At 52.0% G+C, this 25334-nt stretch overlaps 1 protein-coding gene across 2 annotated transcripts; it reads left to right on the top strand.

The window, feature by feature from the left end:
• The first annotated feature begins 12603 nt into the window (after positions 1 to 12603).
• LOC101618494 (HLA class I histocompatibility antigen, B-15 alpha chain-like) lies at positions 12604 to 16971 on the top strand. 2 transcript variants are annotated; one of them, XM_012734897.1, is made up of 7 exons: positions 12604 to 12697; positions 13004 to 13273; positions 13487 to 13762; positions 14344 to 14619; positions 14726 to 14935; positions 15389 to 15434; positions 16475 to 16968. In XM_012734897.1, exons 1-6 carry the CDS (start codon positions 12634 to 12636, stop codon positions 15430 to 15432), a joined length of 1140 nt encoding a protein of 379 aa, XP_012590351.1. In that variant the 5' UTR covers positions 12604 to 12633; the 3' UTR covers positions 15433 to 15434; positions 16475 to 16968. The 2 variants fall into 2 exon arrangements, with proteins under 2 accessions (XP_012590351.1, XP_012590352.1); XM_012734898.1 differs by lacking the exon at positions 14344 to 14619 and having other exon boundaries at positions 16475 to 16971.
• The last annotated feature ends 8363 nt before the right edge of the window (positions 16972 to 25334 follow it).

Here is a 25334-nt window from a genome sequence, read left to right on the forward strand (position 1 = left end):
GTGAATCCTCTCACTGCCCCTGCGCCTCTGGCCTGTACCCCAGTTCTCTATGCACAAATAAATAAATCTTTAAAAAAAAAAAAAAAGACCAGAGACAACAAGTGTTGGCAAGGGTGTGTGGGAAAAGGAACCTTCCTATACTCTTGTGCGAATTGACCCACAAGAAATAGGATGGTGTTTCCTAAAATATTAAAAACTGATCTGCCAGGTGACCCAGTTTTCAACTCCTTGAGATTTATCCAAATGATGCAAAGGGATTCATTCAAATAATGCAATCATTTCAAGGGACATGTACACTTTTGTGCTCATTACAGCAATATTAACAGCAGCCAAATTATGGAAACCATGTATGTGTATAAAATAGATGAGTGGAACTGTTGTGGCACATATATTCCACATTCCAATGGAATACTACTCAGCTGTGAAAAAGATGAAATCTTGAATATACAACAACATGGATGCAAATGGGTAAAATTATTCCAAGTGAAATAAATCAGAAGGAGAATGACAAATACCAGTTGATATGACTCATATGTCTAATATACAGAAACCCAGCAAAGGAACAGATGAACTCAAACCAAACCCTTGGAGTCTGGCTGTGAAACTGAGGCTAGCAGAGGGGGTTGAAGGTGGGGAGCAAGGAAGAAGGTCCAGAGAACTGTGGTGGATGACTATAGCTGCACTGGTGGTGGGGTGGTGAGGGGACTCACATCTGAGCAGGTGTGAACCTGTAACTCTGAATCACATACAGTGTATACCTCAAAAATACTATAATAAAAAAACTATTATGAACCACGAGAAAAAAAAATAACTTGTCTCCATCAATCACTAAGCTCAGAACTTACCTTGGCCTCCTCACTGTCACGCAGGGTGAGGGGCCGTTTTGCCACAAGGTCAGAGGTGGGAGAGGCAGGGACTCCTGGGGCTGCTCAGACCCACTAAGTAGAGACAATACAGAGAGCGGGCCTTTGAGGAAAGCCAGAGACAGGGGGTCAGATACACCCCAGTGTGAGGGAGGGTTTTGTTCCCAGGGAAGGGAGTGTGTGTGTGTGTGTGTGTGTGTGTGTGTGTGTGTGTGTGTGTGTGTGTGTGTGTCTGACAGGGGAGACAGAGCACACAGCATTAGATAGTTGGAGGACAATCACACATTCAGGACCCAGTTCACTGAATTCAAACCCCACACAGGGTGAAGAGTGTCAGCACAACACTCCAATAAGACCAATAAGAAGAGGTCCATGAAGAAGCAGGATTTGCGCATGACCAGCAGAAGCACTGGACTGAGGAAGAGGAGCCGGTGTAGAATTATTCTCATGGTGGGACTGAGCTGTAAGGAGCCTGGTGAGCTACTGTGGCAGCTGCAGTGTGGGGGGGGGGTCTCAGAGCTGAGGGGCTGAGGCCTCCAGGGGGTCACAACCCCTGGACTCACCCTGAGTGAGGTGGGTCCTCTCAGGGACAGGCCCATTCCCTGCCCAAGCAGCCCTTACTGATAATTTTAATTTAAAAATCCCTCCCGATGTTGCTCCTGTGGTGAGGGAGGTGGGGGTGGGGGAGGAGGGGAGGTGATGACAGGCTGGGTTGTGAGACAGCTGCAGAGTGACCAGGCTCTGACCTCCACGTTCAGATAGAGAAAGGACACATTTCACACCAGAGACCTGGAAGTATTTGAACTGTCGTGTTTGTGAGCAGGGAATATTCCAGCAAAACAAATGGTTGTTTTCAGTATTTGGCTGTTTGAAGTGTCCAAGTTCACAATCACTAGAGACAAGAATCCTCCCTAACTGCTCTATTCATTTATTTTAAAACATTTTAGGCCCTCCCTGGTGGCGCAGCGGGTTAAAGCACTGCACTGAGAAGCTAAAGCCACTTCCGCATGAGTTCGATTCCCGCCTGCCCCGGAGGTGACCACATGGTGTGGCAGACCTCTCCTGACCCACCCGCTGCTCCCCTCAGCAGTGTACTTTGTCCATCTGCCTGTTCTGCTCCCCACTCTGTCTCTGGTGAAGCCTCTCACCGCCCCGAGCCTCTGGCCTGTACCCCAGTTCTGTATGCATAAATAAATAAATCTTAAAAAAAAAAAAAAAACATTTTAAAAAGATTAATTTATTTATGCATACAAGAACTGGATGACAGGCCAGAGATGTGGGGTTGAGAGGATTCACCAGACACCGAATAGGGAACAGAACACACAGATCCACTGAAATACACTGCTGAGGGGAGCAGCAGGTGAGACAAGAGAGGTCTGCCGGGCCATGAGGGTCAGCTCCCACGTGGCGTCTACATGAGACAGGCCTGGGGCACCCTGGAGAGCAGACACTGGACAGAGGGAGAGTGGGGGGGGGCAGGGTGGGGTTCTGGGGCCTGACCAGGGCAGGTGTGGTCACCCCACCTTGAGCATCTCCTCTGCCCTCTGTGTGTCCCTTCCTCACCCACCTTCCAGGACAGAGATGACCTCGGGCCACGACCTGCCCTCTGGGCCGAGGAGATGCAGAGCAGCCTGAGAGGGGCCATGCCCACCCCTTTGCCACAGGGGCTGACAGGCCTGCTTCCCTGCTGGTCGCTCTCAGATCACCTGGCGCCTTTGTTGTCCAAGCTTCTAGGAAACAGTGAGCAGCAGGGTCCAATATATTCCGGTCAGTGTGTCCTTGGGACAGCTGTGGCCAAGAATCATCTGTAGCCACCTTGAGTCAGACCCCGCAGCCTGGGGCCCGCAGTGAGGCTCGACCAGCTTTGGCAGGCGCTCAGCAGCGGGTTTGCCGCAGCACGGGAGAGTGGCCCACGGCTGCCAGGCCCAGGCTCAGCGTGCGCCCGTGGGCATCCCCGGCTCTGCACCGCTGGCCTGGGCTGGGCTGCGGCAGCACCAAGACCAGCCTGGGGCAGCAATCTGGGGGGGCTGCTCTGAGGCCCGGAGGGGGTGGGGGGGCGTCTGGCCTGTGAGGCCACTCCCACTGGGATCCCTGATGCCCTGGGGAGAGGGGCTCTGTGGGCCCATCTTAGGGGCTCTGTGACAGCGGCCTGCACCCCAGGGTGAGACTACTGACCTCAGGCCCTGGGCACACTGGCAGGCGTTTCACTTATGAATGAGGAGCCAGAGTTGTAAACAGGCCCTTCAGGTTCATGCTCCCGTGGGCCAGTCAGATCTGCTCCCACAGGGCCATTCAAGGGTTTTGAGGCCATTTGGAGCTGTAAAGGGACCAATCTGATGGGGTCTCCATGGGAACCACCAAGCTGCTGGGGTGATGAAGGGGCCAGTCGGGGGAGGTGGACGCCCTGGAGAAGACACAGCTGGACACAGCCAGACAGTGGAGCCAGCCAGTGGAGCCAGCAGGTAGCCGGCTGCAGGTCAGAGTAGTCTGCGTTCCCAGAAAAACCTTAGCAGAGACCCCGCTGACTGGAGACCTCAGTGTATTGCTGAGACCTCCCCAGAGAACTCAGGGTACCGCTGAAACCTCCCCAGAGACCTCATGGTACCGCTGAGACCTCCCCAGACACCTCATGGTACCGCTGAGACCTCCCCAGACACCTCAGGGTACCGCTGAGACCTCCCCAGACACCTCAGGGTACCGCTGAGACCTCCCCAGACACCTCAGGGTACCGCTGAGACCTCCCCAGATACCCTCAAGGTACCGCTGAGACCTCCCCAGAGACCTCAGGGCACCGCTGAGACCTCTCCAGAGTCCTCTCCCAAGATTTGCTGCTGCACCTGCCTCTGGCCTCTAACAGGCTGCAGGGAGCCCCGTCGGCCTGTCCCTTGTGAGGCGACAGGGGCTGGGGCTGTGCCAGCCTCTCTGAGGCTGTTGGCTGTTGAGACACTGGCCTCTCTGCGAGCGGGACATTGGCCTCTCTGGCACGGTTACCTGCTGGCCAGTGCTGACCAGCCCGGCTGACGTATACCCGGCCAACTGCTGTCACCCCTTCTGATCCTGGGCACCATCTCCTGGTGCTATTTCCTCTGGTGCTGTCCGGTCCGGTGTCCGGTGCTGTCATTCTGGGCATTGCACAGCTGTTGCCCAAAGCAGCCTGAATCCCCCTGGGATGGCCTCAGCTGCGCCGGGGGGTGGATCCTGGGCCATTGCTCACCTATATGTCACCAGCTCCTGGCCCTCAGCACCACCTTGCATGAGTAGTGTGTGTTTGGCCTGCTGGACACTGCGGTCACTATCAGGTAGGACAGATGGTCACTTTTGGCCTTAGACACTCCCCCTTTATTCAGTCTTTTTATGTTAATAAATCCTGTTGTTTTACCTTGAACCTGACAGCTGTCTTCAATTATGAGCTCATAGGGGAGGACCAGAAACATGACCTGTCCCCAACTTTGCGCTGTTTTAACATGACTAACGATTGTAACAGGGGACTGCCCCACTGCAGATGTGGTGTCCTGTGCCCACTGACACCTTCCTTCTCTGCTCAGTCCTAAAAAATTCACACTGAATAAAGAAGTAAAACTATATAATTCAGGATTTCCTGAGAGTGTCAGGACTTCAGCTAAAGAGACCTTCAGTGTCATCCTCATTGTACTAATGAGGATGAATCAATGAAAAGTCCTCAGGCCAGTGATAGCAGAACCTGGACACGTATGGTACCTGACTGCAACCCCTGCCCGTCCCCTGACCCTGAGAGAGGACAGAGCTGAGGGGCCCGGAGAAGAGCTGGACACTCACCTCCTCCTGCACTTCCCTCATGGTTATACAGGGCCCAAATGCTGAGAACACTCAGGCCACAGGAAGCCACAGTCTGTCCCCATAACCTGGTCCCTGCCCAGAAGGAGTGAGCAACAGGAGCTCTGACCCCAGACTGTGGCCTTGGTGACATCACTCCAGAGGGGCCATGGAGCAGAGGGTTTCTTTTCTCCCCACACAACTCAGACCTTCTCACTGAGGGGTTATTGATACAGAGGCAGTGAAGAGTCAAGTTAAACCACAAGGATAACTGAGGTCATGAGGGCTGGGTATGGGGGAACACAACACCTGATCAGTGTAGCCTTGGGGGATCTCAGGATAGACGCCCTGGGGACACCGCACAGGGGCAGGTGGAAGCCCCTTAGGGGAGGCTGGTGAGGAGTGTGAGGGGCTTGTTTAGGGTCCACAGTCAGCCAGCCAGTCCTGATCCTCTTGGTGGGGGTGCAGGCAGTGAGTAAACATTTGTGAATGAAGCCATGGGAGATGCTCAAAGCCCTGTGGGGAGCCGCTGCTCAGTGAATAATAAATACAAGGAGCCCGTGGAGCGCCACCTGGTGGAGGCGCTGAGAGGGGCAGGCAGGGTGTCGGACCGCTGCAGCCCTTCTCTCCTCACACCCCAGGCTGCCAGGCATCTAGGACGGGGTCACCGCTCTCAGTGACATCGGTACCCATGGGGGCATCTGCATGTGTTGGGTAAAGGACCTCAAATGCCTGACCACAGGTCTGTGCCATCAAAGTCTCCTGGGTTGTGGTTAGAGGTTGGTTCCCAGGCCTGACCCTGAGACAGAAAGTGGGCTCCGCTTCCAGGGTTGGGAGGGGAGGTGGGGGGGGTGCCCAAGGTACGGACCCAGGAAACACAGGTGTCTGTGGTGAAGTGACACAAGCTACGCAACTTCTGTCACCAGAGAAGATCCGGATGGAAGGGAAATGCTCTGAAAAATTAGAATTTCCACGCTAACTTATGTTAGCATTAGGGTTTCTCCGGAGCCAGTGACGGGGCTCTGGGGCAGGTCCTTCCGTGCTGGTCACAGCAGTCAGACCCGCCAACACCTCGTCCCCAGTGCAGCCTCGGGGACCCAGAGACAGAGGCCCCTGCTGCTGCCCCTCAGAGAGTGTGGGAGATGCCAGGTCTTTGTGGTTCAGCTGCTAGGTTTGAAGTAATTTGGTACAAACCACTAAAACATTAAGGCAATGAAGTGATCAGTGGAGTCCAAGTTTCCATTTCCAGAGACTGAGGCAACCTATATATGGGGGATTTGCCCAGAACCTAGGGACCAGGGTTATGTCCTGGAGACCTGGTTGTAACCAGTGTCCAATGCCATCAACTGACACTGAACTGACCCAGGACTTGGGCGCCCCCTTGTGGGCAGATCCCTGTTCTGCCGCTGGGAGGGAGCGCTATGGAGGCCTGGGGAGCTCTGGGCTCCTGCGTTCAGCCCTGTGGCCACACGGGGGCGCTGCCGCGCTGCTCTGGATTCTGGCTGAACCTCCAGGACTGGGCGGGTCTGAGTGGACCTGGGCGTGTCGTCCTTGGGAGCGGTGTCCTGGGCCTGAGATGCCTGTGGGAGTCAGAGAACCAGGCTCAGAGGAGAGAGGACTGCGGAGCCCCACCCTGTGTGTGAGGTTCCAGCTTTTCCCACACAGGACGCTTCTCTCCAGTCTCTGGATAACAAAGACAACAAAACCTGGGGAAACTGGAAAGTAGATAATTTTTTCCTTCTAAAGCCTATTAAATGTTGAGGGCATTTTAAAAATAATTTAAAGAATTCTGTTAGATGTACAGAAAAGTTGCAAAGGCAGTAGAGTTCTGCTTATCCCACACCATATTCTATAATCCCATCTCTTGCCTCACAGTCCCAACAGGTCTCCATGATGTGTCTCTGGCTGACAGTTTCTCAGACTTACCTTGTCTTTGTCCATTGACGTGGGTGAGGAATGATGTTCTAGGGAGGTGTTGAGTTCCCAGGTGGGGGTTCTTGGGTCACCTATCAGAAGAGATTCACCAGAATCCCGGTTTCACATACATGGTGAGTTTCCCTACAAGACAGAGGCTTACAGTCTCTGCCAAAGGGGTGTTTTATATGCACACACACACACACACACACATATGAGAGAGAAGAAGTAGCTGCTTAAGCAGACACGATGGGCAGGAGTCACCGCCCCCGAGGGCAGGTGTGTGAGGAGAAGCCACAGGCCCAGGCAGCAGCCTTGGAGAAGAGCTGGGCACCCCGGGGTAGAGGCTGCACTGATGGGGTGTCCTCTTGGGGGGGGCCCAGTCCTTTATGGAATTGTCATCCAGTATTAAGCTAATGCTATCTGTGGGATGACAGGCTGATCTGTCAGGAGCAGCAATTCACTGCAGAGGTCCCCCTCCACACACACCTCCTCTGCTCTGCGCCACTGGGCCCCCCTCAGGTGGCCCTGAGCCTGCTCATCTCTATAGCGGTTTAATAAGTGTGTTAGTCACTTCACCCCACCTCCACTCTTTGGTCTGTGACCCCCTATCCTGAATTGTCTACTCTTACCCTCCATCCAGGGTTCCTGCTCAGGAATACTGGCCCTCAATTTACTGGGTTTTTTCCTTTTGAGAGGGCCTATCGTTGGGGAGCAGACACAGGGGTGCAGGGCCACTGTCCACTCAGCACTTCAGTGCTCATCACACACGCATGACCACGGATGTGTGAACCTTCAGCACCAGGCTGAGGTGGACTTCCTCAGCCTTCTTTCTGCAAAGCTTTTTTTTTTTTTATAACAGTTTATTTTTACATCATTTTGTACATTTTTTTCCCATCACCATGTCACCCGTGTGCCATCACCATAATCCCGAGTACTTCCCTCCCCACCTTCCCTGTTTCTGCAAAGCTTTTTGTTCCGTTTCTTTAGTTACCGTTGCCTTTCTCAGTGAGTCACTGTGGCAGCTCACACTTGCAGGTGTCCTGCTATAAATGGCATACAGGGTGTTGGGCAAATATAAGTGTAAATGAGCTGTGTGAGTGGCTGGGCGTGTGCTCAGTCTTTTTCAGCTTTCACAGACACTGGTGAGCATCTTCTCAGTGACTGGGCCATCTGTGTTCCTGTCCCAGGGAGGAGGCACCTGCTGGCCACACCCTGGGCGGCCCCGGTGCTGTGTGGTGTTGGGATTTTCAGCTTCTTCCACATGTGATGGTGTCACTGTTGATCTTAACTATCTTAACTGTCTTTCCTTAGTGACCTGTGACATTGAGCATCTTTTTTTTAATTAATTAATTTATTTGTGCATGCAGAACTGGGGTACAGGCGAGAGGTGTAGGGGCAGTGAGAGGCCTCACCAAAGGCAGAGTGGGGAGCAGAACAGGCAGATCAACGAAGTACACTGCTGAGAGGAGCAGCGGGCTAGACAACGAGGTCTGCCGTGCCATCTGGGTCCCCCGGTGGGGAATTGAACTCTTGCCGTGGCTGTGGATAGCTTCATAGTGCTGCATCTTAACCCATTGCACCACCGAGGGCCACTTACTTGTCATCTGTGTCTCTGAAGTGTCTGTTCAAGTCTCTTGCCCACGTTTTTACAGAGATATTGATTTACTACACTGTTTTTGTGTTTTTTAAAATTGGGTTATTTGTCTCTGATATAGAGTTTAAAGGGCTATTTTGTAAATTCGAGATATATAGTCCTTTAGCGGCTTCATGATTTGCAATATCTTCCCCACTCTCTGTCCTGAGCTCCTGTACTGAACAGAAACAAACATGATTGTCCAGACAGAAGCTTGGATATACTTTTTTGAGAAGACAGATGATAAATTGTAAACTGGATTTGGGCAGATACTGGCTGACAGGGGTGTTGAGGTCCAGGGGAGTGACTTATCTATGTGATGCTTCAGTGTTATTTACAGGTCTTTGCATGCACAAGAGATGTTATCAAAAGTAAATTGGGCCCTCCCTGGTGGCGCAGCGGGTTAAAACATAGCACTGAGAATCTAAAGCTGCTTCTGCATGAGTTCAATTCCAGCCTGCCCCAAGGTGACCACATGGTGTGGCAGACCTCTTCTGACCCGCCCGCTGCTCCCCTCAGCAGTGTACTTCGTGGATCTGCCTGTTCTGTTCCCTGCTCTGTCTCTGGTGAAGCCTCTCACCACCCCTGAGCCTCTGGCCTGTACCCCAGTTCTGTATGCACAAATAAATAAATCTTTAAAAAAAAAAGTAAATTGTGCTGAATTCTTCAACCTGTTCAACACTCACAGTCCATGTTCAATCACAGGCTGCCCAGCGGCGTCTGTCACGAGTGATGAACCCACACGCCAGCATCTCCCCAAGTCTGTGGCTTCCTGGGGCTCTCCTTGGGTGTTGGACAATGTACAATGACCTGTGTCCACTATTAGAATGTCAGGAAGAGTGTTTCACTGCCCTCATGTTTAATGTGCTCCAACGAAACGAGGCAAAAAAGAAAAAAAATAACCCAGACTTAGCCAGACTACAAAGATTCTATACAGTGAAGGAAACTATCACTAAAATCAAGACAGTACAGAGCAGGAGAAAATATTTGCACATCCCTATCCAACAAGGGGTTAATATCCAAGGTCTGCAAAGAACTCCAAAATCAAAATAACACCCCAATCAAAACAGGAGTTAAATAGGCACTTTCCTAAAGCAGACAGACAGATGCCAACAGGGACATGGGTAAGTGTTTATCCTCAGGGGCGGTCAGGAAAAGGCCAGTTAAACCCCAGTGTGCCCCTCAGCCTGTGAGAGTGACCCAGGGCAGGGTGAGGGGGAGAGGAGCTCTGTACTGGTGGGTGGGGTTGAGCCTGAAAGGATCAGGAGGCTAGGCACTGTTAGAGGATGGAAGGGCAGGCCAAGTTTCTAACAAGTAGGAACTATATTGTGCTTCAGGGTGAGGGTCACAGACCCCAAAGACAGAGTATAGGTCAGTGAAGTTGCCTGCTGGGGAGTACAGGGGAGCTTTATAGGGGAGGGAGCTGCTTTGTGTTGCTTTTTTCCAAGACAGTTAATCAGGGACACTTATAGCTTATATTATGCCAGCCGTGCAGAGTTGATTCCCAAAGAGCAGGTAGCTCCCAGACTTTAGGGGGCTCAAGGTTAGGAGGCTCCAGCTGCAGACAGTAATAGCCCCAGATTCAAGGTTCCCTCCAGCCTTGCCCAGGACGCCTCAACCTTACAATTACAATTATTTTTTCACTCCCTGGTCCCTTCACTCCTCCTATGAGTGAAACCATTCAGTACTTTTCTTCCTCTTTCTGGCTTATTTCACTAAGCATGATCCCTTCCAGCTCCATCCATGTTGCTGTAAATGGAAAATACAGTAAAAAAGATGTTTCATTCTGATTAGATGTGTGCATGTATGTGTATATATAATGGAACTTATGTGCATAATGTACATTCATTGTAAAAAAAATATATCAAATGTGGGGCCTCCCTGGCAGTGTAAAGGTTAAGTCTCAGGGCTATCACACTGTGGCCGGGAGCTGACCCACATGGCACAGCAGACCTTGCTTGTCTCATCTTCTGCTCTCTGTGGTTCAGGTTTTCTGCATACTCGCACGCTGTCCTATCTCCATTCACTGAATACAGCTCAACCAGTGTAATTTCCCCCATAGTCTACCACCTGACCCATCCCCTCCACCGCTCCCCATGTCTATGGCCCTCCTTAGAGACAGATCTCCAGTGAGGCCATTCTCTCACCCACTAGATTGTCTCCTAATGTTTTGCAAATAGACATACACACATAGTTTTAAAAGTGCATGCTTCCTGGCCCTCCCTGGTTGCGCAGCAGGTTAAAGCACAGCACTAAGAAGCTAAAGCCACTTCCGCATGAGTTCAATTCCCACCTGCCCCGGAGGTGACCACATGGTGCTGCGGACCTCTCCTGACCCGCCCGCTGCTCCCCTCAGCAGTGCACTTCCTTAATCTGCCTGTTTTGCTCCCCACTTTGTCTCTGGTGAATCCCCTCACTGCCCTTGCACCTCTGGCCTGTACCCCAGTTCTGTATGCACAAATAAATAAATCTTAAAAAAAAAAAGTGCATGCTTCCATGAGACTTTTTAGGAAGTCAAACATCCCCATCTCCCACGGCCCCACTTCCCAGATCTCAGGGACAGCCTGTTTCTCTTTGTAACTGACTCACTATTTATTAGTCCAGTGTCTCCATATACAATGCTAAATGTATTCTTTGTTTTTGAGTATTATGTCTCATCTGTAGTGAATTGGCTCTTCTTTCACACAACCTCGTCCTCCCCACAGAGTGAGATTATGTGTGATTAGCTCACTGTGTCCTGTGCGCATCTTTCTTTGTCAGGTCATCTGATCATTTTAGTTCTTCATGAAGATGCACCACCCTTTAAAGGAAACAGATCACACCTCTGACAGCTAGAGAAAGAGAGCAGTTTCACAGCAGGAGAGAGTGAAACATTGTCACCCTTTGTTAACAGTTAGGAAAGGGAAGACTGGTGATGACACATACTTGTCAGCCCACCACAGGCAGGTCCAGCACCAGAGCCCAGAGGAGAAGCCTGCCCAGGAGGGGACAGGAGGGAGGGATAGGGATGAGGCAGAGATACCCCCCCCCCCACCCTGCCATGCAGAATGAAGATCTAGGGGTCCTGGCTCAAAACACAGGGAAGCATCTCCTCAGGCCTGAGAGAAAGATTCAAGACAAAGCAAACTCAGTGTCTGACACAGAGCACATATATGTCACTTCTGCCACAATCCAAGTTCTATGTCACAAGGAAGCTATTTTGTATGAGGTGAATTAGATTTTTGGGGGGTTGTTGGAGGAGCACTGCCATCTTTACTTGAAGGGATGGATGACAAAACTATCATTCTTTAGATTTGGTTAACCTGCACACACTTTCTAGAAAGTGAATGTGAACCTGTCCCTTTTGTCCCAACTGACAGTTGACAAATGATAGTAATTAACCACCTTGATAAAGGACAAGCTCCCAGTGAAAACCAGGTAGTGGAAAATTGTGACCCATCACTATGAACTTGACAATTGCCAGTAGCCATCTACTTTTCTTTTGGGATCTTTGGAACATAAAACATGATTTTGAAAATTTGATTCTAGATTAATTAACATAAAGGTCATACAGCCTAGTAAAACATATGCATCACTTTGTAAAACCACGTGGCAGTTCAAGTTTAATAATCAAAGAGGCTTGTGGAATAAATGTAACAGAATGGAAAATATTCAATGATATTGTTTCACTTTGCAAATAACATTTGAAAAGCCATCACTTTTACAATTGAAACTACAGTTTCAATTTATTGTCAAAGTGTAACAAATGTGAGTATTCACAAGTATCTGCAAGTTAACTGAAATGCTATTCTCACATATTTCAGGCATGCTGTATAGGTTTTCATCATAAATGAAACCAAACAACAGAGCAGATGCAGGAGAAATGATGACACTCCAATAATCTTTTAATGAGACAGAGAAGAAAGACTATTGCAAAAATATAAGCTGTAAAAGATCCGCTCATTGCTGTGAATATTATTTTGAATTAAATAAAAACATCTTTAACTTGGTTTTATTTCTCGTGTAGTAAATATTGAGAGCTGTAACCTCCTAAAATTATACTGAGGTCCTCGCTAATTTGTGAAAATGATAGAGACCCTGAAAGTAAAATGCTTGAAAATCTCTGACCCCGCCCCCCCCTCAGGGACAGGGTGTGACAAGGTCTTGGTGCAGGACAGGAGGGGGCAGGCAGAGTCCCAGGAGCCAGGTGTGGCTCTCTGAGGAAGGGGCTGGAAGGTTACTGCTGAGGATTCTCCATCTCCCCAGTTTCACCTCCCTTTTTCTCCCAACTTGAGTCTGATCCTCTGCCTGGATACTGGTGACCCATCCCAGTTCTCACTCCCCATTGCCTTGGGTGGGGGAGGGTTTCCCGAGTAGCCAATCAGCATCTTCCAGTCTCCACCAACCTGCAGAGAGACTCAGATTGTCAGGGACTCCAGAGCTCAGGTCATGAGGTCCCCAACTCTCCTGCTGCTGCTCTCAGGGGTCCTGGCCCTGAGGGAGACCTGGGCAGGTGAGTACCATGTCGGGAGGGAAAAGGCCACTGAGGAGAGAAGAACTAGAGGGTCCCAGAGGGGGCGCAGGACGCCGGGAAAGGGGCCTCTCCACAGCCACTGGCCCTGTGGCCCCCTTGGCCCTCCTGCCCTGGCCCCTTCCTGTCCCTTCAGCCTCCCTCCTCGCCATACCTGAGTCTCAAGCCTTCTAGTCCTGCTGCCCCTTACAGAGCTCAGCAGCCCCATAGCCTTCCTGCCTCAGGGCTCATCTCCCCAGGACCTTGCAGAGAGGAGGTTCATCTGGCCTCACCCCTTCCACCCCCCAGGCCCCCACTCCCTGAGGTATTTCTACACCACGTGGTCCCGACCCGGCCTCGGGGAACCCCGCTTCATCGCCGTGGGCTACGTGGACGACACGCAGTTCGTGAGGTTCGACAGCGACGCTCCGGGTCAGAGCGCGGAGCCGCGGACGTCCTGGGTGGAGCAGGAGGGGCGGGAGTACTGGGAGGAGGAGACGCGGATCCTCAGGAGCAACACAGCGGCCTACAGAGACAGCCTGAGCAACCTGCGCCGCTACTACAACCAGAGCGCAGCGGGTGAGGCGGCGGGGCCAGGTTACCCCCACCACTGCCCCTAGGGGAACCCAGACTCGGGGTCGAGCATCACCCCAGGCTGGTGGGCACGCCCTGACTTGGACCCAGGAAGAGTCCGCGGCACTGTCACCCCTCGCTTCAGTGTCAGCTCAGGGTTATTCCCGGAGCGAGGGCCGGTGCGGGCGAGTGACCGCGGGACTGATGGGGCGGGGACAGGGTCTCACACCCTCCAGGAGATGTACGGCTGCGAAGTGGGGCCCGACAGGCGCTTCCTCCGCGGGTACAGTCAGTCCGCCTACGATGGCGCCGACTACATCGCCCTGAACCCGGACTTGCGCTCCTGGACCGCGGCGGACACCGCTGCTCAGATCACCAGGCGCAAGAGGGAGGCGGCTGGAGCTGCAGAGCACTGGAGGAGCTACCTGGAGGGGGCGTGCGTGGACTGGCTGCTCAGATACCTGGAGCTGGGGAGGGAGACACTGCAGCGCCCAGGTAAGAGGGCTGAGAGGTCTCCCCATCTCCCTCAGGCCCCCATGGGGAGAGGGGATTCAGGGTCACAGCAGCTCTCTCCCTCTCATAAGGGAAGAAGTACCCCCCTCTGGGTTTTCTGACTCCCCCAGAGGACCCAGCTTTTCCTCAGAACAGCTAAGAATCCAATCTCTCTTGAGCTGAGGGAGACAGGTCCTGAGCTCACCCTGCACTGGATCCTTTTGACCCAGCAAGCCATCTCGGGAACCCACAGTTTCTCACTCAAGGTCTTGTTATTATTGGTCGGAGGACACTTTTCTGATCTGACTCCTGATTTTTCTGAGTCCCCACCCAGGTCAGGAGCAAAAGCCTGTGCAATTCTACTTAACAATCTGTGTCCTCCTATCTAGAACATTCAACCTAATTCTAGAACTTTCTAAGAAATAAGAGATTACTCCAGACTCCCAGACCTGGCTGGTTCCTAGACTTGTGCTTCCTCTATCCAAACCCACTGCCCTGTCCATTTTGAGGATGGTCACAGGAGGCTTTTCCAGGGTCCATGAGGGAAAACCCCAAAGTGTGAATGTTCATGCCCTTTTCCTCAGATCCCCCAAAGACACACATGACGCACCACACCATCTCAGACCATGAGGTCACCCTGAGGTGCTGGGCCCTGGGCTTCTACCCTGCGGAGATCACCCTGACCTGGCAGCGAGATGGGAAGGACCTGACCCAGGACACGGAGCTGGTGGAGACCAGGCCTGGGGGGGATGGAACCTTCCAGAAGTGGGCAGCTGTGGTGGTGCCTTCTGGAGAGGAGCAGAGATACACGTGCCATGTGCAGCATGAGGGGCTGATGGAGCCCCGAGTCCTGAGATGGGGTGAGGAGGGGATGTGGGCACAGAAGCTCTTCTCAGGATATCAGGGGTCCTTCTGGGGACCTTCAGAGGCCTGGTACTTCAAGCCTCACCTCTCCTTCCCTTCCAGAGCCCCCTCCTTGGTACTTCATGCCCACCATGCCACCGCCTCGGTACTTCACGCCCACCATGCCACCGCTTTGGTACTTCATCTCCACCGTGCCACCACCTCAGTCCTCCACCCCCACCGGGGGCCTCATTGCTGGCCTGGTTTTCCTTGGCGCTGTGCTCACTGGGGCTGCGGTGGCTGCAGCTGTGGTATGGAGGAAGAAGCACTCAGGTAGGGAAGGGGGTGGGGGATCTTTTCCACTGGGGGCTTTCAAGTCCCGGGAGAACTTTCCCTGCCTGGTTAATGGGAATTAGGATCCAAATAAGTATGTTAACCAAACAGGATTTGGTCCAGTCCCCACCCATCACAATCTCATTCCATCATATTTCCTGGTCCTGACCAAGGTCTTTAGTCACAGTTCTGAAAACCTCTCTGTGGACCAGGATTAGAAAATTCCTTTAAGACTTCTGACCTGAGTCTTCCCTGGTCTGACATGGTGTCTCTTCCCACAAGGGGAGGAGGAAGCTACACTCAGGCTGCAGATAGGATCCAAGTGGATAGGGGTTTGGTCCCTGAGCCCCTGGGACAGTGTAGATGGAGCCCCTGGGGCGAGTCACCTCCATCAGTCCCGCTTGTGGTCTCCTCTCTCGTGGCTCTGACCAGGTCTGTGTTGTTCTCCCCCAGGCAGCGATAGTGCCCAAGGACCTGATGTGTCTCTCAGCCCCTAAAGGTGAGACCCTGAGGCCTGCATGGGAGGGGCTGGGGCAGAGAGGAGGGACCAGGTTATGGGGGAGTTTTGGGGGGGTGGGCTCACAGAACGGGTGGGCTATGGAGAATGTGCACACTTCAGGTCATTCACCTGAAATTCTTGAATATGATTTTCTTTCACAGTGTGAGACAGTTGCCTTGTGTGGGACTGAGGGTTACAGGATTTCTTTCCCCCATTTGGTGACTCACAACCTCCTGCTTTAAAACACTTCATACCTGTGTGAATGGCCCAATTCAAAAAGATCAGAACTATCAAGTGCTGGCAAGAACATGGATAAAGGGGGAGAGATTCTGGAAGACCACCATATTATGTTATGTGCTGTTGAGAGGATAGAGAAAGGGAACAGTTTTACACTGTTTGGTGGGGGGGGGGGTTGTAAACTGGTTCAGGCCTTATAGAAATCTGTTTTAAGGCCCCTCCCCGGTGTCTGGAGGGGCACAGACTTAGACTGTGACAGGAAACGCCACTCCCTGGTCACTGAGCACCAGTGACAGCAGCCAAGCTGGCAACTTCTCCAGTGCCCAGGACAGGGGATGAAGGCAGGGAGGGATTCAGCTGTCAGAAACTCCAACTCCTGCCATCTCTGCAGCGGGGATGGCGCTGGAGGGGACTGTGCTGACCCGTGGGGTCAAAGGAGAGAAATACACCTGAGGGCATCACTATCACGTGGACATGGAGATGCCAACCCACACAGAGGCCAGGTGGGGCAGACTTCAGTCCTAACTCGGTGCCCCCCGGCTGTGCCTGGTGCTGACCAGGGCTGCAGACCAGACCGGTCTTCCTGGCCAGGCAGCGCTGATGGGGACTGAATCTCTCTAGTTTTGATCAGATTCATTTTGACAACAAAGCCTGATGCCAGCTGATGGGGGTCCCCCATTGTGTCTTCTTGTGCCTACAACACCCTGGGGCCCTCCAGCCCCTGCTGTTTGCTGGGGTGAGATGGGTCTTGTACTCGATGCTGCAGGTTATGATTTTTACAGCATTTTTATGTCCAACCACAGGGCCAGAGGTGACATCTTCACACAAACTGTTCCTCTCCTGACTGAGAAGTATTGGTGCTTTGAGCCTTTTTCTCTTTGCAACACTTAACTATTGTCTGTGATCATTCTCTCGTGAACCACCTACAGTTTTTGAAGACCTGAGCCTGTGAGAACCATGTTTACTGTCACCTCATTACCAGGAGTAATTCTTCTCACAACCTCACAGTTGCCAGAGAACAGTGGGGGGTGAGGACAAGGGAGGGTGGGGCACTTGGACCATGATGGTGACTCTGGTGCTGGGTGGGTGTGGTGCTGTGGTGACCCTGCAAGCCTAACACATGACCAGCCTCATGCACCTCAATAAAGTATCTATGTGTATATTAAAAGCTCCAGGAGTGAGTTATGACAGGGACCCAGACATCCCTGGGCCTGTCCTGTTCCAGGAATGTGGGCGGCTGCGTGTGGCCGGGTCAGTTCAGGATGGGATTCCGGCCACAGACCTGGGCTGTGAGAAAGAGGAGTCAGGAGGACCCCAGCATTCAGACTGCAGGTGGATATGGAGCCTGCAGACATGGGAGGCTGGGAAGAGCCCTGTCTGAGGAGACCAGCTACAACAAACAGCAGGGCAGGGTCTTTGAAGATGGGAAACTGTTGAGGAGGGACAGGGGGAGTGGGAGTGAGGAACATAGGGAGTCAGGCTAGGGTGCAAGTGTCTCCTGCCACAATCTTAGCAGGACTTTATTTATACATTATAAGCAAGCAGTGGAATAACATTAGCATATGTATTAAGCAGAAAGATAACAATCATTGCCCTTTTTCTAGAAACAGTTTGGGGTCTTTTTGACCTCCTGCTACCCGCTAAGATTATAACATTAATTATTCTTAAAAGAAAAGCCCAATTGTTAAACAAGGTGGCCTCATTTCAGGCGTTACTCTTTACAACTGAACAATCGACCTATTAATGTTAAAACAGGTACATAAATTCATAAAATTTAAGACTGACATTTCTATATTTACCACAGTGAAAGGTTAGCTAAAAGGAAGACACTTTCACTCTAGTTAATATTTAATAGACTTCTTTCTCATTAAGGCATCCTGTATGTGAAGGAAATGAAGTAAAGGGCCAGAGTGGAAAAGTTTACTTTACTTGTGAATCTATCACTAAAAGAGAGATAGCAGTGTTTCTCACTAAAGGCTGAACAAGACTTAAGAAAGGTAGTAGAGGCCCTCCCTGGTGGCGCAGCATAGCACTAAGAAGCTAAAGCCACTTCCGCATGAGTTCAATCCCCGCCTGCCCCGGAGGTGACCACATGGTGTGGCAGACCTCTCCTGACCTGCCCGCTGCTCCCCTCATCAGTGTACTTTGTCTATCTGCCTGTTCTGCTCCCCACTCTGTCTCTGGTGAAGCCTCTCACCACCCCTGAGCCTCTGGCCTGTACCCCAGTTCTGTATGCACAAATAAATAAATTAAAAAAAAAAAGAATATAGAAAAGGACTTGATGTAATATTTAAAAAAAAAAAAAAAAAAAGAAAGGTAGTAGAATGATGGGAAGGATTTCAGTTATCGGTTCCAGGCAGGAAGAGTGCTCAAGTTAGTTAGTTATCTTTTGCTCAGGTTTTTTTTTTTTTTTTAACATGTTCTTAGTGCTGCCTTGTTTTACAATATTGTTTTACAATATTTACTATAACAGCCAATTGCTTTTATTAAACAGCCAACTGTAAAATCACTTTTGACTTCATCAGATGCAATCGAATGAAAAAGTTGTTTCAATCGCAGGAGTGGCAAAAACAAAATAGAGAGGTCCAGCAGGAGCCAGCTTTGGGGCCCCCATAAGCTCAGATCTTGTCAGACAGCATGTGTTAGCTGGCCACGCCACCTGGGTGTCCATTAGGAGAGATGACACTGAAGGTATTGGACATGCCGTGATGGTGGCAACTGACAGACAAGCCCGAGCACAGGTGACATGGGGACTGAGAAACAGGTCTGGGAGGTGGTGTGGCCTTTCATCTACCTGGGCCCTGCACCTGCGTGCCTTGACCTCTCTGCGCATCTGTGTGTGTAAAGGGCAAACCCTGACTAGGTGTTCCCACATGACTGCCCCAGGACAACCACCCACATCTGGAGGGGGCCAGGGGCGTGGGTAACTGTTGACTGATTGTGTGGTCAGAGTCTGAGATGGTCCGGAAGGAGCCTCAAATTCTACCATGCACCTGCAGGAGAAGTCCTCCAGTCATGTGGCCGACACACCCTCCCCTGCTCCCCATGATATTCATTACCCTTTCATTGCCCTTTGACCCCTGAGAAGTCCTGCTCTCCGTAAGATGAACACGCTTTGTTTCTGCCTCTCCCGCATTGTCACATAATCAATCCTGCTAGTTCACAACTGTTAAATGAATAGCAGGGGAGCACCTCCCTGGGGAACAGCTTCTTGCCTTGCAAATCTGCTGCATGATGGTCTCTCAGTCGTGGGCCTGGGGATGTGTAAAGGTGTCCCTGCCCTCCAGGTGATGTGATGTAAATGGCATTTGGGGTCTTGAGTATGAAGGGTCCCCCAGAAATTGATGACTAAGGAGGAGAAGGGAGCAGGACTGAACCCTGGGCCCCCAGTGTGGGTGACCTGAACAGACACCCCCAGAGCCACTGCACCATCTGACCCCACGTGGAGAAGGTGGGGACCAAGGAGCTCCCACTTCAGTGAGCACAGGGGTCCCCTGGATGCCCGCGAAGAATCAGAAGGTCTAGAGCAGAGCCTGAGGCTCTGTGTTTATGTGGAAGCTGGAGCGGATATGCAGGTTTCAGTTCTCAATTTTAGCAGCAGCCTTGTGTTGGTGCCTGTTGTGTTTTCTCTCAGGAGGTGAACCAGGTGACATGAGGAAGTGGTTCCTCTCAGCACAGAGAACCTGTCACTGCTCCTGGAGGGGTTTCTCACTCATTTGATACAAATGGATGATACATTTTTTCTAAGTAAAATTTACTAAAGGAATTAACATGCATGTGTGTATACAGCACCACAGTATAAAACACTGACCCAGACCCGATGCCTTAACCAGCTCCTTGCTGGCCCCTAAGCAGTGGGACACGGGGCTTTGTTGGTGCAGCCACCCCAGAGCCAGAGGGAACAGGGGCTGAAAGCGCTGGCAGCAGCAGTGTGGCTCCTGCCCTGGCACCCAGCCGTGCAGGTGGGAGCTGGTGGACACAGTCCGGAGGTCACGGCAGAGGGGGTTTCCTGCCCCCTCCCTGGACATGCAGCTGTCAAGTGGCCCCTCCCCTAGAGCGAAGGAGACCCTGGGGCTCAGGTGGTGCGGCAGGATTCTCCCTGGTACCCCCTAGAGTGTCCTCCAGCCACTTTTGGGCAGCAGCAGGCGCATCTTCACTGAGGCCCACCTCCCTGAGCTAGGAATACTTGGGGGGCATCAACTGGGTTTGAGTGGACCCCACCCTCTCTGGCAGGCTCCAGGAGGTGCTGCTGGAGGGCAGGGCCCAGGCCACCCTGCAAAAGCAGCGGGAGTGGCAGTGGGGCACTAGGTGGGCATTTTACCACCAGCCACCACCAGTGTCAGTGGGCAAAGTTGGGCAGCCAGGGCTAGAGTGGAGGTTCTCTGTCCCCCCACACTGGTCTGGGCAGGCAGCCCACTGGGGCTGCAGCAGCAAGGTCACCTTTGAGGCTGTCACTGCTGCGGACTGTCCCCCCAACCTCAGGTCTCCTGCCCCCTCCCATCCAACCCGGCCTGAGACTGCACTGTGCTGGCCGGGGTGTCTCCTCAGAGGGGAGCCCCATCTGGGACACACCCAGCTGCCTCAGTGAGTGGCCCCTGGCCCCCTGCTTGCTGCTGGCCACCAGCTCCAGACCTCACTGACGGGACTGCACTGTCTCCCCGCTGCGGCCTGTTTGGGACTGTTGGGCGCTGCGGACACTGTGTGAGGGCAGTTGGCCTCTGAGGCCTCAGAACCTGTATTTCCCTCCTGTCCTGCTGGATAAGAAAACCTCCTAGTGGCCCCCGAGCCTGAGGGTCTTGCATGAGGCAGTGCAGGGTCCTCTCCATGAGCACTGTCCCCATAGGGCAGGGAGGGGCCACACCCAGCACAGGGATCTGCACCAGCACAGACTGCATGGACACGCCCTGACTGGTCATCTGTATTCTTTTTGGTATTATTAAAGGTTAATTATTTTTATTTATTCATTTGAACAAGACCTGGGGTGTAGGCCACAGGTGTGTGTGTGTGGGGGGTGAGAGGATTTACCAGAGACAGAGTGGGGAGAAGAACAGGCAGATCGGCTGAAATACACTGCTGAGGGGAGCAGCAGGGACATATCAGAAATGTGCTAGCCATGGGGGTAACCTCCCTGGCCAGGATCCATCTCCAGCCACAGTGGCTGGCATAGTGACAGCTCTATAGCGCTGAGACCGCCCCTGCACCCCAGGGAGGCTCTTTAAGCCAAACTCTTCCCTGAGCTGAGATCTCTGGCCTGATGGGCCCAAAGGAGTGCTGGGTGTTGACACCATCTGATGAGCCAGTGTCAGGGTATGTGGGAGGCTGATGACAGTGGGAAGAAGCTTAATGGACTGTGGTGAGGACTATGGTGCCCTTAGGTGGGTGTAATGGGGTGACAAACATCTGAAGAGGGGTGGCCCTGTGCCTCTGACACATGCAGTGTGTAAACTGATGTTGCCTCAATAGAAATAATACAGTAATGAGGGAAAAAGAAAATGCAAAAAAGTAGCTTGTCTCCTCCATCCATTACTTACCTCAGGACTCGCCTTGGCCTCCTCACTGTCATGCAGAGTGAGGGGCGGGTTTCCCACAAGGCCAAAGCAGGAGGTGCAGGGACTCCTGGGGCTGCTCAGACCCTGCTGAGTAGAGACAATGCAGAGAGGGGGGCTCTGGAGGAACCAGAGACAGAGGGTCAGATAAACCCCAGTGTGATTGAGGGTCTGGTTCCCAGTGTGAGGAGGGAGTGTGTGTATCAGGAGAGAAGGGAGACACAACATAAAACAAGGGGGGACAATTAGACATTAAGCCCCAGCATGATAAATTCAAATCCCACACAGAGTAGAGAGTGTCAGTACAGCACCTCAGTAAGGACAGTTCTATGAAGAAGCTATTTTGGGGCAGGACTTGAAGCTCTGGGTCTCAAGAAGAAGAGGAAGTTTAGAATATCTTATGGTTGGATTGAGCTACAAGGAATTGGGCAGGGCCCCTGGGAGGGCCCTGGGATGTGGTGGCACCTGACAGCTCTCCCCCCAGCCCTCAACTTTCAATTCAAGCTCATCTCCTTTGGGGTCATTTAGAAAACCCACAGGCCTCAGAGTCAGGGAGCTCCAGCCGGACACCCCCTCTGTCTCTCTAAAGTCACTTCCTCTGTGACTGCAGCCACTTCCTCTCTAGTCTCATGTGATCTTCCCACCCAGTTTTTGATTTGTTCCCCTCTCCCCGCCTGTAGAATGTCTCTGGTTTATAGTTGTTAATTGATGTTCTTTCTTACTTTATTACAATTTCTATCTATCTATCTATCTATCTATCTATCTATCTATCTATCTATCTATCTATCTATCTATCTATCTATCTATCTATCTATCTACCTATCATCTATTTTTTCCCTCTGAACCCTTACACTCATGCTGTGAGTGAAACCACCCAGTATTTTTCTTTTTCTTTCTGGCTTATTTCACTAAGCATGATCCCTTCCAGCTCCATCCATGTTGCCACAAAGGCATGGTTTTGTCTTTTTGATGGCTGAGTAATATTCCATCGTGTATATGTACCACTTCTTCATGATCCAGTTATCTATTTTTGCGCATTTGGATTGATCCTATATCTCCTTTATTATAAGTAGAGCAGCAATAAACATAGGGGTGCAGATGTCCTCTTGTTTCTTTTCATCTGTAAGGGGCAGGCTTTACCCATCCAACACTAGGGGATGTCTGTAACTCTGCTCGGCAGGTGCCACTATAGTTTGTCTGAAGGAAGCCATTTCTGTTGTTGTTTGTTTTTATGGCACAGACCCTACATTTTTACTAAGTGACCCACAAGGCATAGCCAGGTACTGGTTTGTCATCCCCCGTCTGTCCCCAGCTTACGTGACCTGATGCTGAGGGGCTGTCTCAGGAGGTCTCTTATTTGTCCAGCAGCTAGTCCAGGCGTGGACTTCACCGCCACTACTGCTTATCAGGTAGGTTTTTACCAAATTTTTTAGTGAAGACTTAGGCAATAATGTTTTGGCTAATTAAAGCCTCTCCACAAGAAGTTTTAGTGCCAATGGCTTTGACACAGACAGAGTCTAGTAAAGGGTTTAGAGGCAAGGGTTCACACTTGCAGAAGGATGTACATGGAGGGGACATGAAGAAACCCGTGTGGAGCCTCTTTCACAGCTACACGTTTACAGCTACACGTTTATCCTTCTGCAGTGCTGAGCCAGTATAGTGCTATTGCTAATCAACACCTTTAATCCTATGACCTTGCTTGCACACATTAGTGACTTTTAGAACTGACAAGGAGACATTGAGCATGTGCTACACACTGCAGCCGGCACCCTGTGCCAAGTGGCTGTGACCCTTGACGAGGGAGGGGGCCTTGAGGGCTGGAACCTGCTCCACCTGTGTGGTGGTGCTGGGAGTTTGGCTTCTGCCAAGAGTGGCTGAGGAACCATGTGTCCCTCTGTGGAGACTGAGGTAGCTGGTGCCAATGCCCAATGGAGACAGGGTTTGTGGTACTGAACCTCCGTGTGGGCAACCGAGCCTTTGAACTTCCACCCAGTGACCCTAGTTTGCCTTCCTGCGCTCTGTGTCAGGAAGACATGTTCAGCCACCAGAACAATGTTGCACAGGCTACTCTCCCAGAGAAAGGTCTGGAGACAGGACGCGAGGCGTCGTCTTTGAAGAACATCCACAGTGGGGACCTCGGTCTCCCTGCCTGTTGGGATCGGTATTTTCCTGTAAAGGAGAACAGGGACCTCAGGACATACAGTGACACAGCCTGGGAACTCTCCTTTGAAAATGGCCTGCCAGGGAGCCGTCCTGGTTTCACAGCAAGAGCCTGATTCCAGTCACTGCTAAGGGAAAACAGCCCCTCAGGCAGTCTCCCCCATAGCCTCTCAGGCAGTTTCCCCCACAACCCCCTCAGGCAGTCTTTCCCACAGCTCTTCAGCAGTTTCCCCCACCTCCAAACACACAGTATCCCCCACATCCCCTCAGGCAGTCTCCTCCACAACCCTTCAGGCAGTCTCCCCCAGGACCTCTCAAGCAGTCTCCCCTCAGTACCTCAAGCAGTCTCCTCCACAGCCCCTCAGGCAGTCCCCCCACAGCCCCTCAGGCAGTCACCCCACCATCCCTCAGGCAGTTTCGCCTGTTACAGGGCAACCCAATGTGAACTGAGTTGCCTGTCTTTTGGTCCTCACCCATGTGCTTAAAATTCACTTGTATTGCAGGCTCTCACAAAAAGAGTCAATAATGGGTTTATTTACAAAGGGGAAAGGAAAAGTTACAACGGGGTAAGGGGAGAGACAGACAGAGAGAGATACAAGTTAACTAGAACATCTTATCAGCTCTGCTGACTTGGAACTCCAGTACACTGATAGCTCATCAAGACCCAAATGACCTGCCACCAGCCACACCTTCCTGAGAGCCCCGCTCCAGAAAAAGAGATCCTCTCACCTGGCTCCCTTATGCAAAAAGTCCCAGAATGCCTGCTTAACTCCGCCCTTGGGTCCTCGCATTTCTCTCCCTGGTATTGCTGGGAGTGGTAGTTTCCAAGCATTAGAGTAGGGGGTGTAGTCCACAGAACTCTGCAGATTTCCTTCAAGACATCCCTTCCCCTTAACACACCCACTGTCCTTCAGGCAGTATCCCCACAGCCCTCAGGTAGTCTCCCCCATAGTCCTCAGAAGTTTTCCTCATAGTCTCCAGCAGACTCTCCCACAGCCCCTCAAACAGACTCCCCCACAGGCCCTGAGACAGTCTATGACACCTCCCCTCAGGAAGGGTCCCCCACAGCCCCTAGGAATTCTCCCCCACTGCACCTCAGGCAGTCCCCTCAGGGCCCCTCAGGCAACCACCCAAACCTCCTGAGACTGTCTCTCTCACATCTCTTCAGACAGTCTCCTCCACAGTCCCTCAGCTGTTTCCCATACCACCCCCAGGAGTCTCCCACACGGTCCCTCAGGCAGTTTCTGAAGGAAAGCAGTTTGGCTTAGCAGTTTAGCTTGGTTAGCAATTCTGGGCCTCAGGCTGATAAGGAAGCGCCAGCGACCTTGACTAGGTTCTGGCTGTCTCCATCCCCATACATAGGCACAGACCCAAAAACCCCAGTTTATAGGTTCTTTTGTAAATAATTTTGATACTTCCCATCCGCCTAACCGGGGCCTGGCCAATGGGCGCAGGCCATGGCAGCCCTCTTTGTTACAGTAATCCCCTTTTCATGTATATAAACTTGATGCTGAAAATAAAGACAGGGACTTTCCTGGTGAACAGACTCACGGTGTCCATCCTTTTCCTTTCATTGGTGCCGAGATCCAGGGCGAGGCGACCCCCCCTTTGGGCCCTCGTCGACCTCCTGCTCTCCCTCCCTACTCTCCCTCCCTGCTCCCGGACGCCTGAGACTGTTCACCCTCGTCCACCTTTTCAGGCGCTGGCTCCTTACATCCACCACCGAACATCACCCGGGTGAGTTTCCCCTTCCCAGGAGTTGTTCACCTCACTCAGGACTATGGCGGGGTCCTTGGCCATGATCGTCCGGCAAGCCCCCGACGTCCTAGTGAGCGGGGATCGCACCCCACCACAACCTTCAAGGTTACGGTGGACCCCGGAACCTCCCATTACTTTAGCCACCTAAATTGACCAAACACCATCATTCACTGTTACAATCCTCCCATTTCTTTCTACA

This window comes from Condylura cristata, unplaced genomic scaffold (genome assembly GCF_000260355.1).
Source record: "Condylura cristata isolate star-nosed mole 26May11 unplaced genomic scaffold, ConCri1.0 scaffold00090, whole genome shotgun sequence".
Taxonomy (NCBI): Eukaryota; Metazoa; Chordata; class Mammalia; order Eulipotyphla; family Talpidae; genus Condylura; species Condylura cristata.